Source organism: Myxocyprinus asiaticus, chromosome 15 (assembly GCF_019703515.2).
Source record: "Myxocyprinus asiaticus isolate MX2 ecotype Aquarium Trade chromosome 15, UBuf_Myxa_2, whole genome shotgun sequence".
Classification (NCBI taxonomy): Eukaryota; Metazoa; Chordata; class Actinopteri; order Cypriniformes; family Catostomidae; genus Myxocyprinus; species Myxocyprinus asiaticus.
In genome coordinates, this window is record NC_059358.1 from 1,338,080 (window position 1) to 1,353,079 (window position 15,000).

Below are 15,000 nucleotides of genomic sequence, written 5' to 3' on the forward strand. Positions count from 1 at the left end.
AAACTCACTATCTCACTGAAATTGTAATCACACTCACATCAGACACACATAGCTGCACGTCTTTAAATACAGTCAGCAGAACAAGATAACTGATGCGCTCACTGGGATGGGGTGATGTTAAAAGACACTAAAAAAGACTGCATTAAAATAATACGTATTTTAACATAGAGGAGCGTCGAGTGTTTTCTTCAGTATTTCTATTTCGCTTCTTAAAGTACTTAAAACTTCAAATAAAATAAAAGTCTATATTTTGTCCATCTGTACAGTGTAGTTGAATGTTATACCATGTGTACAAGGGCAGAATTGCGGACTTCAATTGATCCGAGTCTCAAACTGATGTTTGTTGCTGTTTTTCAGGGGTGTTGGATGCATCTTCATTGAGATGATTCAGGGGGTGGCAGCTTTCCCGGGCATGAAGGACATTCAGGACCAACTGGAGCGGATATTTCTCGTGGGTATCTCTATTTGTCTCACTCTATACCGCCTCAGGTCACACACCACATCAAACCAGCACCACGAGAATATTGATTGTATTTGTACACCTGCTGATCAGGAAATCTTGTCCATACAGTCTGAGTCCACTAGTGAAAGCAATTCTAATTTAATGCAGAATTTTGGGATGAATCATATTATCATGTTAAAGAGCAAATCTGATCTTTCTACAAGTGAGTTAATGCATCTTTCACATTTTAAATTCTACGTTTTGTTTTTGTTTTATTTTCCTGATGTCTCAGACTTTTTGAGCCTACTGTATAAATACACTGGACACACACACACATATAAACTCTTGGCATTCATACATATTTAAAAGGGGTCTTGTCTCATGAATTTTATAATCACCTTTACTGTCATTTCCTATAATGCCCGGCTTGGATAATTGAACCGGAGAGTAATGGTTGGACACACTCAATTCATATTCACCCTCCCGGTCAGGTAAATAATTCATACAGACAATTACTGTGATGAATTGAGAGTTGGTGTGTAATACTGAAGCCTTTAGGCTGTGAGGGTCAGCGGGCAGATATATTTACAGAGGGGAATGACAGAACCAGCTCTATCGATCGGCCCACCGCTCTGCCGCAGAGAAAATTACACGCCGTCTGCTCGTATGGCTGAGCGCCGCCTCCTCTCGCCCCGAAAACAAAGAGAGAGCGCTGCGGAGAAGGCTGATGGCCAAACTGACAGATTTGAACAGCTCTCCGGTGCTCCCCGGCGCATGTCGATTTAAAAAAAAATTTACATTGTCATCATTTACTCACCCTCATGCTGTTCCGAACCTTGTATAACTTCCTTTATTATTTTGAGCACAAAAATGAGATGTTACGCAGAATGTTCACTCTGCTCTTTTCCCTCTAAATGAAAGTGAAAGGAGACAGAGGCTGTCTAATTTCAAAAAGCAACAAACAAATTTAGTCCAAATTAATTTTAAGTTATACGATAGCTTTGTGTGTGGAACAGACTGAAATTCAAAGCATTATTATGTTTTGCATATACTAAAATGTTCAAATGTTAGTGCAAGGCTTGACAATAATGTGCCAAGATATGCAGGAACAAATCATCTTTAGTATCATTAACATCAAAATTGTCATCGTATGAACCTTTCATGAAAACGTAATAACTTTAGTTCATAATAATAATAAGAAAAATAATCATAACGTTATGATTGTAATAAACTGACATTATTTACATGCTTAATATTTGATCAAGAACGGAATCACTTTATTATTTATTATTTTTCCACATAATTATGGAACTATTACCTAAACTAAAATCAGTTCCTTGTTGAACTATAACCATGCCGATAAATATAAACTATACATTCCAAGTGTCGTTTTTCCTCCAGGGACACGAAAGCAGGAACTTTATTTCGCTTAGCTTTGACGTAAGCATGTGACGGGCGATGCCTGATCTTGATGTGACAACAGCCGAGCAGACTCGCTTCAGAACAGAAGAAATGCATGCCTTGGTGTGATTCTTATCGTCCTGTTTTGTTGTGGAAAACATCACATGGACTAGATGTGCTTGGATTTGTAAGAGATGGAAAACACCAGGAGAGCAAGAGCAGAGACGGCTTAAATGATCGCTTCATCTGTGGTCAACTGCATCTGGTTATCTTTGCATGATCATATGTGTGCACCCAATAAACAATGCCAATTGAAACTATTGTGAATGGAGATTTCAACTGGCAATGCAATCAATGCTGTGATTCACCTACGATATTGGTGTTGTCTGTCTGCTGTCTGATGATACATTTTTCTTTTGCTGTTTTGACTCCACCCCAATAGCTCCCTGTAACACAGTTCAATGGAAAGGAGGTGGCGAGAACCAGCTTAACGATATAAATAATAGTTTAATAATAAACTTAAGCAAAAAGACACAAACATAAACAGGTGTTGGACAACTGCCCGTAACTCTCTCTCTGTCGCACTGCCGTCTCCGGTCGCCCTTATCCCTCTCCGGCTTAATCAGCCTAATTAGGGGCTGGGTGTGCGGAATCACGACATGGCCCCGCCCTCCGCCCTCCCACATTCCTCCCTAATTCTCTCAGGCCGGGGAGCCCCCGGCATGACGTACATCCTTCCCTTCCCTTCCCTGGGAGGGCATGCCCTTCCGGCCCCGTCTGCTGGCAGGTCATCCTCATCTTCCTGGATCTAGGGACGGGACAAGGGGAGGGAAACAACAATAACAAAAGAAAACATCCTTAGGCTTAATCAGCCTAATTAGCTTGCCCTCCACCCTGCCACACTCCCCTTTGCCAGTACCACCTCAGGAGCAGGTACTAAAAATGTTCTTGGTTTTGCTCAGGTTTTAGTTCCACGTGGAACTAGTTCATGGGCTGGAAAAACAAGGAGAACCTGAAAGAGTTCCAGAAACTAGGAAAAGTTCCAGTAGTAGAAAAAACACCTATTGTGATGTGTCGTTCAGCATCGCTCAGGGCAAAAAGAGTTCAGAGATGTTTTCACAGCAGCCACAAATAAGGAATGCTCAATTAAGATAGATACAGTTTGTTGACTATACCGATGCAAATTATCCTGCATATATTACTCATTATTTTCTGTGTAAAAAAACATCTAACTGAGGTGCCAATTATGAGTTAAGAGGGGTTTTATTTTATGACTCGTACACAACAAACAACCCGTCTGTTATCTTGCGAATGCGAACACAAGCAAGAATAAAAGTTTCGTTTGGAGTCCTTGAATGAAGAACTTCTTTGTTTTGAAATGCTGATTAGTCGATTTGGACCCAGAACGACTTCCTCCCCTCCTAATTAGATTTTGCCTGGGATTTTTGTTTGTGCTTTCTCTTCATCAGGTGGAGCGTGCTTAATAAATTTGGAAAAGTCAACATGTCTGACAGCTCGTTCTTTCTTCCTGAGGTGCTGACATTGACATTTTCATTTTTAGCTTGTTTTCAGATTCCTCCTCCTTCATGATGACCTGCGCACTGTCAGTCCGGGCAGTCAGGTTGATGCTGTGTCTGCACTTAAACCTGCTCAGAGAAACATCCGTCTTTAAGAGATTATCCTTCATTAAGCTCTTCCAAATGCCAGCCTGTTTTTATTCTGTGGATAAAATAGGGGCAATCGAAACCTAACCTTATACTTGACATGCTGTTTCAAGAAAGAGATGTGTTGGTATTCAGGAGTTAGATGGCGCTGTGGAATCGTTGGGTGTTGTTTTTATCGTATAGCCGGGCTCTGAGCCTTTGTATTTTGCCTTTTGTTTGGCTGATTTGGCCAAAGCTAAACTCATTTGTAGTCGAGGTTAAATATCTGCCACGACACATGTTTGTATTGTGCCGTCATGCACAGCTGCCACACACTCGAGACATGCCAAATCTGAGAGAAATCCTTCCCCCATGTTCATTTGCTTGACAGGTCATGTAGTTGTGATTGTGTTTTGGGGTTTAAGGTAAAATAATCAAGGCTCCAGATTAAAAGAAATAAACAAAATTACTTTATGAAACCTTTTCACAGACTGTGATAGTGTAGCTGCCATAACATATCAGTGTAAATCTAGCAAACTTTTTTGTTCTAAAATTTCTTTTTTTATTTAGTATAAATTTATAACATTCTTCATTGTGTTATATTACCCTGACATTAATTTAAAAAAAAAAAACTAGTTTCTGCTGTTTTGGAGTTTCAAATAAAACTTCTGAGGGAGTGACGATAAATTTGGCATCTTTTTTTCTCTTCTGACAGTTGTGATTCATCTCTCTCTCTCTCTCTCTCTCTCTCTCTCTCTCTCTCTCTCTCTCTCTCTCTCTCTCTCTCTCTTTCTCTTGCCCTGTTTTGGGATTTCATGGCAATGTAATTGTGGATTTTTTTCTTTTGCTGTTGGAGCAAATTAGACCACAAAAATATGTTTTATTGTCTCTCCCATTCACCACTATAGACATTAATCCCGCTATAGTTTACTTCCATGTTCCAAACCTGGAAATGTGAAAATGGTCCATTAGATGGTAAAGAATTACAGGAATTAAAATGAAATTTAAGTTGTTATTCATTGAAAATATCCTCTGCCGATTATTTCAAAGCACATTCACAATTGGGAATATTCAAGCCACATATCCTTGTTTTTCATGAAATAAAGAACAAGATTCAAGTTTGGGGTGACTTGAAGGTGAGTAAATGATCACAGAATTTTCATATTTAGATGAACTATCATGTTTTTTTTATATATATAAAACTGGACTATACGTGGTCGTGAAGTGCAAAACAAAACAACAAATGTAAAAACTCAAGGGCAAGCCAGAAAACACAAGGGCACTTCAGAAAACTCCAGGGCAGGTCAGAAACACAAGAGCAAGCCAGAAAACAAAAGGGCAGGTCAGAAACCTCAAGGGCAAGTCAGAAAGCACAAAGGCAAGTCAGAAAACTCAAGGGCAAGTCAGAAAACACAAGGGCACTTCAGAAAACTCCAGGGCAGGTCAGAAACACAAGAGCAAGCCAGAAAACAAAAGGGCAGGTCAGAAACCTCAAGGGCAAGTCAGAAAGCACAAAGGCAAGTCAGAAAACTCAAGGGCAAGTCAGAAAGCACAAGGACAAGTCAGAAAGCACAAGGGCAAGTCAGAAAACTCAAGGGCAAGTCAGAAAAAAAAATGTCAAGTCAAAAAACACAAGGGCAAGTCAGAAAACACAAGGGCAAGTCAGGAAACTCGAGGGCAAGTCAGGAAACTCAAGGGCAAGCCAGAAAACTCAAGTGCAAGCCAGAAAACTCGAGGGCAAGTCAGAAAACTCGAGGGCAAGTCAAAAAACACAAGGGCAAGTCAGGAAACTCAAGGGCAAGTCAGAAAACTCAAGGGCAAGTCAGAAAACACAAGGGCAAGTCAAAAAACACAAGGGCAAGTCAGGAAACTCGAGGGCAAGTCAGGAAACTCAAGGGCAAGCCAGAAAACTCAAGTGCAAGCCAGAAAACTCGAGGGCAAGTCAGAAAACTCGAGGGCAAGTCAAAAAACACAAGGGCAAGTCAGGAAACTCAAGGGCAAGTCAGAAAACTCAAGGGCAAGTCAGAAAACACAAGGGCAAGTCAAAAAACTCAAGGGCAAGTCAGAAAGCACAAAGGCAAGTCAGAAAACTCGAGGGCAAGTCAGGAAACTCAAGGGCAAGCCAGAAAACACAAGGGCAAGCCAGAAAACTCGAGGGCAAGTCAGAAAACTCGAGGGCAAGTCAGAAAAAAAAATGTCAAGTCAAAAAACACAAGGGCAAGTCAGGAAACTCAAGGGCAAGTCAGGAAACTCAAGGGCAAGTCAGGAAACTCAAGGGCAAGTCAGAAAACTCAAGGGCAAGTCAGAAAAAAAAATGGCAAGTCAAAAAACACAAGGGCAAGTCAGGAAACTCGAGGGCAAGCCAGGAAACTCGAGGGCAAGCCAGGAAACTCGAGGGCAAGCCAGAAAACTCGAGGGCAAGCCAGAAAGCACGAGGGCAAGCCAGAAAGCACGAGGGCAAGCCAGAAAGCACGAAGTCAAGTCAGAAAGCACGAAGGCAAGCCAGAAAGCACAAGGGCAAGTCAGAAAACTCAAGGGCAAGTCAGGAAACTCAAGGGCAAGTCAGAAAAAAAAATGTCAAGTCAAAAAACACAAGGGCAAGTCAAAAAACACAAGGGCAAGTCAGAAAACACAAGGGCAAGTCAGGAAACTCGAGGGCAAGTCAGGAAACACAAGGGCAAGTCAGGAAACTCGAGGGCAAGTCAGGAAACTTGAGGGCAAGCCAGGAAACTCGAGGGCAAGCCAGAAAACTCGAGGGCAAGCCAGGAAACTCGAGGGCAAGCCAGAAAACTCGAGGGCAAGCCAGAAAACTCGAGGGCAAGCCAGAAAACACAAGGGCAAGCCAGAAAACTCGAGGGCAAGTCAGAAAACTCGAGGGCAAGTCAGAAAAAAAAATGTCAAGTCAAAAAACACAAGGGCAAGTCAGGAAACTCAAGGGCAAGTCAGGAAACTCGAGGGCAAGTCAGGAAACTCAAGGGCAAGTCAAAAAACACAAGGGCAAGTCAGGAAACTCGAGGGCAAGCCAGGAAACTCGAGGGCAAGCCAGGAAACTCGAGGGCAAGCCAGAAAACTCGAGGGCAAGCCAGAAAGCACGAGGGCAAGCCAGAAAGCACGAAGTCAAGCCAGAAAGCACGAAGGCAAGCCAGAAAGCACAAGGGCAAGTCAGAAAACTCAAGGGCAAGTCAGGAAACTCAAGGGCAAGTCAGAAAAAAAAATGTCAAGTCAAAAAACACAAGGGCAAGTCAAAAAACACAAGGGCAAGTCAGAAAACTCAAGGGCAAGTCAGGAAACTCAAGGGCAAGTCAGAAAAAAAAATGTCAAGTCAAAAAACACAAGGGCAAGTCAAAAAACACAAGGGCAAGTCAGAAAACACGAGGGCAAGTCAGGAAACTCGAGGGCAAGCCAGGAAACTCGAGGGCAAGCCAGGAAACTCGAGGGCAAGTCAGAAAACACAAGGGCAAGTCAGAAAAAAAAATGTCAAGTCAGAAAACTCGAGGGCAAGTCAGAAAACTCGAGGGCAAGTCAGAAAACTCTCTTACATACCATAGGAGAATATTCTGTTTTCTGACGTGTCCTTGTGTTTTTTGACTTGCAGTTGCATTTTCTGACTTGCCCTTGTGTTTTTTGACTTGCAGTTTTCTACATATTGGTAATTGATAAGACACTTGGAACAGAGCAAGGACAGATCTAGGAGAGCATGCTCGGTGTCTGCACGCTCTTGTGTGCTCACGCACTGTGCCTCGCCGCATCCAGTATATTATGCACTCGCATGTATTTACGAGCTAAATATAATCGCACTCGCTGGTCTCTGAGTGCTCGATTAGAATACTTTGTTCTCTCTGTGTAATTTTTGTGCTCTCTCGCTTGTTGTCTGCTTGCACTAATGTTATAAATGCAGCACTGGGCAAATGACAGTTCTAGCAACTGGCCCAAATCTCTCTCATACTGGTCCCTGGCCATCGGGCAGTCCTTATTGCTGAGCTTTGCAATTATTCTTTAATTTAATCTAAGATCAAACATGACGTTAGAGTCATTTTCTCTGTTATTTTAGTGGAGTATCTGTATTAACTGAGTTTCAGATGTGTGTGGTTCTCATCTGTGTCTCTGCATGTTGAAGAACTTCCAAAAAGTTCTCGTGCTTGTATAACTTGCTAGACTTAAGCATTGGAGGCAGAAAAGGATCTAAATGCAACTTGCCAGGACTTTTGTCATAAAATTGATGACCTTAGAGAGACTGCCGGCACCAAAAGGCTGGCACCGCCTGGCGTAAATGAGTTAGAAGTTGCTCAGTTACTTAAAGTTCCATGGAGTCCTTCAGCGTTATGAAAATGAAGGGATCCAAGCACAAAATACCACAAGTTCTCCCATCACAGGAGTCCTCGTGTTCTGAGTACCTTGAAGTTTCTAAAAAGGAAGAGATTACAAGCTTGCTTCTGCGGCCGCCTCTGAGGAATATTAAATGAAATGCTGTGGTTCATTTAAGGCACGGCCTATAGACTCAATATAAGTTCATTCTTCTTTGTTACAGATCATTTCCATTCATTTTCTGTTCACAGACCCATGTTCATGTGTGTCTATATGTGTTAGTTTAGTTTTATGGTGTAGGTTAGTCAATAAAGGATTGATTGTATTCAAAGAGAAGTTGACTGTGGTATATGATTAAATATATTGCTAACTTGAAATCTGTCGGTCCTAAAGTTACCTTGCTTATAAACAGTATTTAAATGTATTTGTGATATTATTTTCAGTGGCCATGAGAGTAATATTGCTCTAAGATTTAACAAGTATGTTCACATCAACTCAGACATTGATCAGACGTAAACATGAATTATTTTAATATTCCCAGAATTAATTATAATTCCATTCTTGCTAAATTCCTTACAGTGTACTCTCTTTTTCAAATTTGCGTTCCTTTTTTAAAGCTGCACGGAACCCGGAAAAGTTAAACTCTTGTTTTAGCATGCTGATTGATTGACAGGTGAGTTCGACCACCTGCGAATGTGAATAAGTGGACAAATCTCAATGATTTGGACCCATTTACACCTGTCTGCATTGTTTCAATAGTGTTGTTAAATATTCTGTGAAAACGCGTGTATTATTTGAGCTGTAAAGTTGTTTAGGCTGTCTTTTAGGGTTTACGCCATTACATCGTCATGGCAACGTAGTAGTAAAATCAGATATAACTTTACATAGAAAAGGTTAGATTTTGTCACACTAAAATCATGTTAACACACGTTGTTACGTTACATTCACTTTCATTGTAAGTGCCTTGCTGGACTGTTTTTTTTTTTTTATTTATTTTTATTTTAAGAAAATCCTAGGTCAAAGAGATCGCCCAAAAATGCTTCTGAATAATACCAGGTGGAAATTGGGCCTATGGTGAAGGACAAAACAGTTTATTGACTTCACTTTCAAGTTTTGATCCTTTCAGTTACCAGCCCACATCTTTAACCGCTGAACCGCACCACCCTAAATTTGCTCTTGAACCGCACTGTTGGTTAACAGTGAACAGGAAATACATCACATCTGAAGATGGCTGTGGACTGTTGATTATCCCAGTGACACATTCAGTGTCTGTGCTCTCCCTGTTGAGGGATCAGAATGCACTAGTGTTCTCTTGATGGCATCTGTCAGCGTGCGATGTGGTTTGTCAGAGCGTCACATCTTCTCTCAGCTCCCCCGCTGATCTGCAAAACATTCTCTCATCGCTGACTCCTGCAGCTCTGATCCGTCTCCACCCGCTTGTCTCACACTTCAAAGCTTCCCGTCCCCTCCTCTCCTCCCTACATCAATAATACACGCGGCTGATACTCGCGTTGGCAGTAGATTGGGCTCAGGATGTTCACACAGTACAGAACCGCCTGCATCGGGACACACTAAACACAAGTGTTCACAGCACTGAACAGCATCCATATTTTTGCTGGAGGTCCATGACTGCACATACAAATTTAACTGCTGGGCGAGGGCTTATTTTGGACTTTAATTATGATGTTTGTTTTTCTGTCCTTGTGGGAACTTTCTATTGACATTTGTTGCTTTTATACGGAGCTGTTGATATTTTCTACCCTCTTACTTTTAACCTAACCCTCACACAAAGATTTCAGACTTCATGAGTCATGAGTAGTAAGTTTGAGTCATTTCTCTCATGGGAACTGTTGGTTGTTCCCAAGAAGATGATTTGGTTTGGTCCCCAATGCAGGCAAAACCTGAACCACACACATTGAAACGTTTCCAAGTGCGCCTGACAGTGCATAAGTTAGTTGTCTTTTACCTCACTGGTCCAACTAGTCATGCAAAACAAGCAATTTTCTCACAATTCGGAGTGTTCCTTATGTCAGAGAACATACACTGATGAGCCAAAACTTTATGACCATCTGCCTAATATGCTGTTGGTATCTGGCACAAAGACATTAGCAGCAGATCCTTCAAGTCTTGTAAGCTGCAAGGTGGAGCCGCCGTGGATTGGACCTATTGGTCCAGCACATCCCATAGATGCTCAATCGGATTGAGATCTGGGGAATTTGGAGGCCAGGGAAACACCTTGAACTCTTCATCATGTTCCTCAAACCATTCCCGAACAATGTGTGCAGTGTGGCAGGGTGTATTGTCCTGCTGAAAGAGGCCACTGCCATCAGGGAGTACCATTGCCATGAAGGGGTGTACCTGGTCTGCAACGATGTTTAGGTAGGTGGCAAGTGTCAAATTGACATCCACATGAATGGCCGGACCCAGGGTTTCCCAGCAGAACATTGCCCAGATCATCACTCTCCCTCCACTGGCTTGTCGTCTTCCTACAGTGCATCCTGGTGCCATCACTTCCACAGGTATACATACACGGCCGTCCATGTTATGTAAAAGACAACGGGACTCATCGGACCAGGCGACCTTCTTCCACCGATCCAAGGTCCAGTTCCGACACTCCCGTGCCCATTGTAGGCACTTCCAACAGTGGACGGGGGTCATCATGGGCACTCTGACCAGTCTGTGGCTGCGCAGCTCCATACGCAGCAGGGTGCAATGCACTGTGTGTTGTGACACATTCCTCTCGTAACCATCATTAAAATTGTATATGACTTGTGCCACAGCAGACGTTCTGTTGGTTCAGACCAGACGGGATAGCCTTCGTTGCTCTCGCGCATTGATGAGCCTTGGGCGCCTGTTGCCGGTTTGTGGTTTTTCCCTCCTCGGACCACTGTCAGTAGGTACTCACCTCTGCTGACCCGGAGCACACCACAAGCCTTGACGTTTCAGAGATGCTCTGACCCAGTCATCTGGCCATAACAATATGGCCCTTGTCAAAGCCGCTCAGGTATGTACTCCTGCCCATTTCTCCTGCATTCAACACGTTGACTACGAGAACTGATTTTTATTTCACCATCTAATCTACCCAGACCTTGACATGTGCCCTTATTAGGAGATGATCAACGTTATTCGCTTCACCTGTGAGTGGTCATAATGTTTTGGCTCATCAGTGTATAGCTGGATATTATATATTCTGTCTTGAATAGAACATCCTGACGAAGAAATTAAAATACAATAAAGGCCCTTTCACACCAAACAAAGTTTTCACTTAGATTTTTCAACACAAAGAAGCAATAAAAAACAGAAGCAAGCAGTTTAAAAAATAAAAAATAAAAAAAATCCCTGACTAATAAATCTTGAGCTTTGGATCAAGGTGATTACTTTTAATATGGTATATGAGAATGTGTGATGTGTGTCTATTCAATTAAGTGGATTTATTGTGTCATTTCTGCACCAATAGCAGCAGTAGTTGCAAAAATATTTACTGATTATTTTGTTTTTTGTATAGTGAAAATACATTTCCTAGTTTTCTTCTGATTTAACCCTAAAACAGGCAAGAGTGGAAAACGATTAGTAAAAAATAATTTCATGTCACTTTTTATATCATTTGGATGCTGTGGACAGCTATTTTGGTGTGACATAAATTGCAAATATAGGATTGTCTTAGTTATAGCGCCCCCTAGCATAAAAAAATAACGAAACTCGTTATGTTACCTCAGAGTATTCTCTTGTCCATGTGTACAAATTTTGTTAATTTTGAAAATTGCACACAAGATACAGGCTAATTAGTCATTATAGGCCATGGCTAAAACATATTTGCTTATATCTTTGGAACGATTTGACACATCAAATTTCTTTTGACAACTTTTTGTCAGGAGGGTCTGTAGATGATATATACCAAGTTTCATGAGAATCGGGCAAACAGCCTAGGACGAGTTAAAAAAAAGTACGTTTTTCGAATAAATCGTAATGGTAAAAAAAGTTGCTTGCGGAAATGGAAATTCAAGTGACCATATCATTGTGGAGCACTGGTGGATTCAGAGAAGCTAAATTTGTATTGTAGCCTATACGGTTCCACGAATTAGCTAATTATACCGCCACCGTGTTGCCGATTGTCACAAAATGTTATATGAGGCTTCGAGTTGATACCAGGGGCGTTTCTAGGACTTGAGGAGGTTCGGGGCTTAGCGGGATGGGGGGTTACATTAACTTCAAACAAAATGTTGCAATATTATTGCGTAGCCTACATTTAAAATTACCTTCGGGGCTACAGTCAAAACATTTCGGGCTGAAGCCCCGGAAAAATGACCTGGCGACGCCGATGGTTGATACCCTGCTTGTGTATAGTAATTTCGGCCATTCCCAATATGAGTTATAAGGTGCTGAAATTTGATTGGCCGGTGGGGGCCATTTTTGTTAATTTGTCTAATCAAATTTTTAAGAATATGTTAGCATTTGAACCAAAGAAGATGCATATTTTATTTTAACTTTGTCGCTCAAATGGCTTCAAAGTTATGACAGTTTTTTTTAGTTGTAGCGCCCCCTAGGGGCGGAATTGTACGAAACTTTGCCGACATCTTTTTGGGTACATTTGGAGTTTGCGATGAGTAGATATTGATCTATTACTCAAATCGCATTAAACCGAAGGAATTTTATCGTTAATATCTTCGGAACGATTTGACGTATCGAAATTCTTCAGTCAGGAGGGTCTGTAGATAAATTGCATACCGATCGGACTAACGGTCTAGGAGGAGTTCGAAAAAGTAGGTTTTTCCAAAAATTATAGACGGAAATGAAATCGGAGATATACATTTTGTGGGGCTTGAATTTTGATTCTAGCCCTTACGGTTGCAGAGATATGAGTCAAAGCATAAAAGTGTTGATTATAGCGCCACCTAGGGTCAGATGGGTGTGTGTTTGTGCGCCTGAGTAGTGAGGGGGATATGGGACCATCCTGCCAAGTTTGGTGTCTCCACGACTTAGGTCTCTGACATCCTGACACTTTTAGGGCAGAAAAAAAGAAGAAGAAAATCAGTACAATTAAAATAGGGTTCCAGCAGTTTCACCCCCTAATAATCCTTAGAAGAACTATACTTTCATTGCTTGGGCCCTAATTATATATCAAAATCAGAGAAGGCAACAATGAACTTACTTTTGTCTAATGGATGCAAACAGTTTTGAATAATGACACAGAAAGCCCAACTCAGTTGCAGATGTTCTGCTCCGTGTCTGTTGTGAGCAGGCTTGTGTAATATGAGACAGTCACATTGGGTATTAATATAGTAATGAGGTTCTTAAATACAATAAATGATGCATCAAAATTTATTTTACAGATCGATGCATGGTGATGCATTGATGCATTTTTACACCCCTAGTTAACAACATTAGTTAACATGAACTAACTCTGAACAATACTTCTATTAACAACAGCATGACAACAGAGTGACTCCAGCCAGGTCTCCTAAGCAACCAAAATTGGCCCGGTTGCTAGGGAGGGTAGAGTCACATGGGGTAACCTCCTCGTGGTCGCTATAATGTGGTTCGCTCTCGGTGGGGCGCGTTGTGCGTGGATGCCGTGGAGAATAGCGTGAAGCTTCCACACGTGCTATCAACAATTAGGAAGTGCTACCAACATTTTTGTCCCGTATTCACAAATGACTGGGAAGTTCATAGAAAAGTCATGGAATATCGGTGGTCAAAAAGGGATGGAACTCAGTCACCTGTAAGTGAGTTTTAGCCATATGTGGATGTCTTAATTCATCATACATTGACAAGCCAAACAGCAAGACTGAAGGGAAAGCATTGCATTTTCTTGACTATCGTCTGATCAGTCTGCATGATAAATAACATGCCCTCAAAACAAAGTGCTGAGACCCCCATCAGGCCACATGTCACCCTTTATTTCTGTACAATGAAAGTGAATAGTGACTGAAACTCTGAAATTCTAGGTAACAATTCTGTTTGTGTTCCACCGAAGAAAGAATGTTGTGTGGTTTGGAACAACACGAGGGTGAGTAAATAATGTCAGAATTGTAATTTTAGGGTGAACTATCCCTTTAAAATGTGCCTGGTGCCTCAAACCAATCCGATCCGTAGTGAACATGTCCGGTTTTAGCAGGTTTGAAAATGTAATGTTAGTGGTCATATGAAGGTGACCCGCTCTCAGAGATCAATCTGGTTGATGTTAGATTTCAGGGTTTCGCCCTCTCCCCCCAATGTGTGTTCAATATAGAAGACAAATTTCACTGCAGATTGCTTTTGCTCCTGAGTGGATGCTGTTTTAACAGGTCCGTCTCTCCGGGAACGAGTGGTAGATAGACAGAGAGAAAGAGAGAGTATTTTCACTTATTCCACTGAACTTTGAGGTTCTGGAGCTCCTGAGGGGTTTCAGAGTGCTCAGTACAGTTTCACAGAGAGATTTCTAATCACAGAAGTACATGACTGTGATGATGGTCAGTTTTCATGGTCAGTATGAGGGGCGTTTCTGATGGATTTGGGGCACTGAAGCTCACAGCAGCTCAACAGAATCATGATGTGGAGCAAAACTGAGATGAACACATACAGTTCTGTGGCCCCAGATCATGTTAGGGTACTTAAAGGAACAGTTCAGCCAAAAATAAAAATTCGACTCGTCCCTCCTTTTCGTTAAAAAAAGCACAAATCTGTGTTCCAGTGAGGCACTTGCAATGGAAGTCAATGGGGTCAATTTTTGAAGGGTTTAAAGACAGAAGTGTGAAGCTTATAATTTTATAAAAGCACTTACATTCACTCTTCTGTTAAAACTCGAGTATTATTTGAGCTATAAAATTGTTTAAATCGTTGTTTTACTCTATGATTGTCATAATCAGCCAGCTTTCTACATATAACGTGTTTGTTTATTTATTTATGTATTTATTTTTATTTATTCTGCTTAACTTCTCGCTGGCCAGGGTTTGGAAGCCCAAGGGGTCAGTTGTCACAGGCAGTTCAAAATGACAGACTTCTCTAATTATTAGGAAAATTACTCAATTTCTTTCGTTTTTCAGTAATAAAGTGACAGAGATTATACACAGGTGCTGGAGGACGTGTTGGGGTGCCCCGGTGGAATAGCAACTTCACCTCAGTAGTTTGGTGGACAGTTGAGCATGTAGAAATGGATCTGCCCTGCGATAGGTCACGTCTCTCCCGTGTATCACATGCCACTGCTAATGTCTGAATAAAATACTCAAACCA

General features: G+C 41.5%; 1 protein-coding gene across 2 annotated transcripts in view; it reads left to right on the top strand.

Annotated features, from left to right (window-relative positions):
• Positions 1 to 15,000, top strand: part of LOC127453144 (cyclin-dependent kinase 14) — a 217,384-nt gene that overhangs the window by 128,010 nt on the left and 74,374 nt on the right. For both annotated transcript variants that reach the window (XM_051719328.1, XM_051719329.1), the window contains one exon: positions 358 to 451. In XM_051719328.1, coding sequence (XP_051575288.1) covers positions 358 to 451 — 94 coding nt within the window. The remainder of the gene's footprint in view (positions 1 to 357; positions 452 to 15,000) is intronic.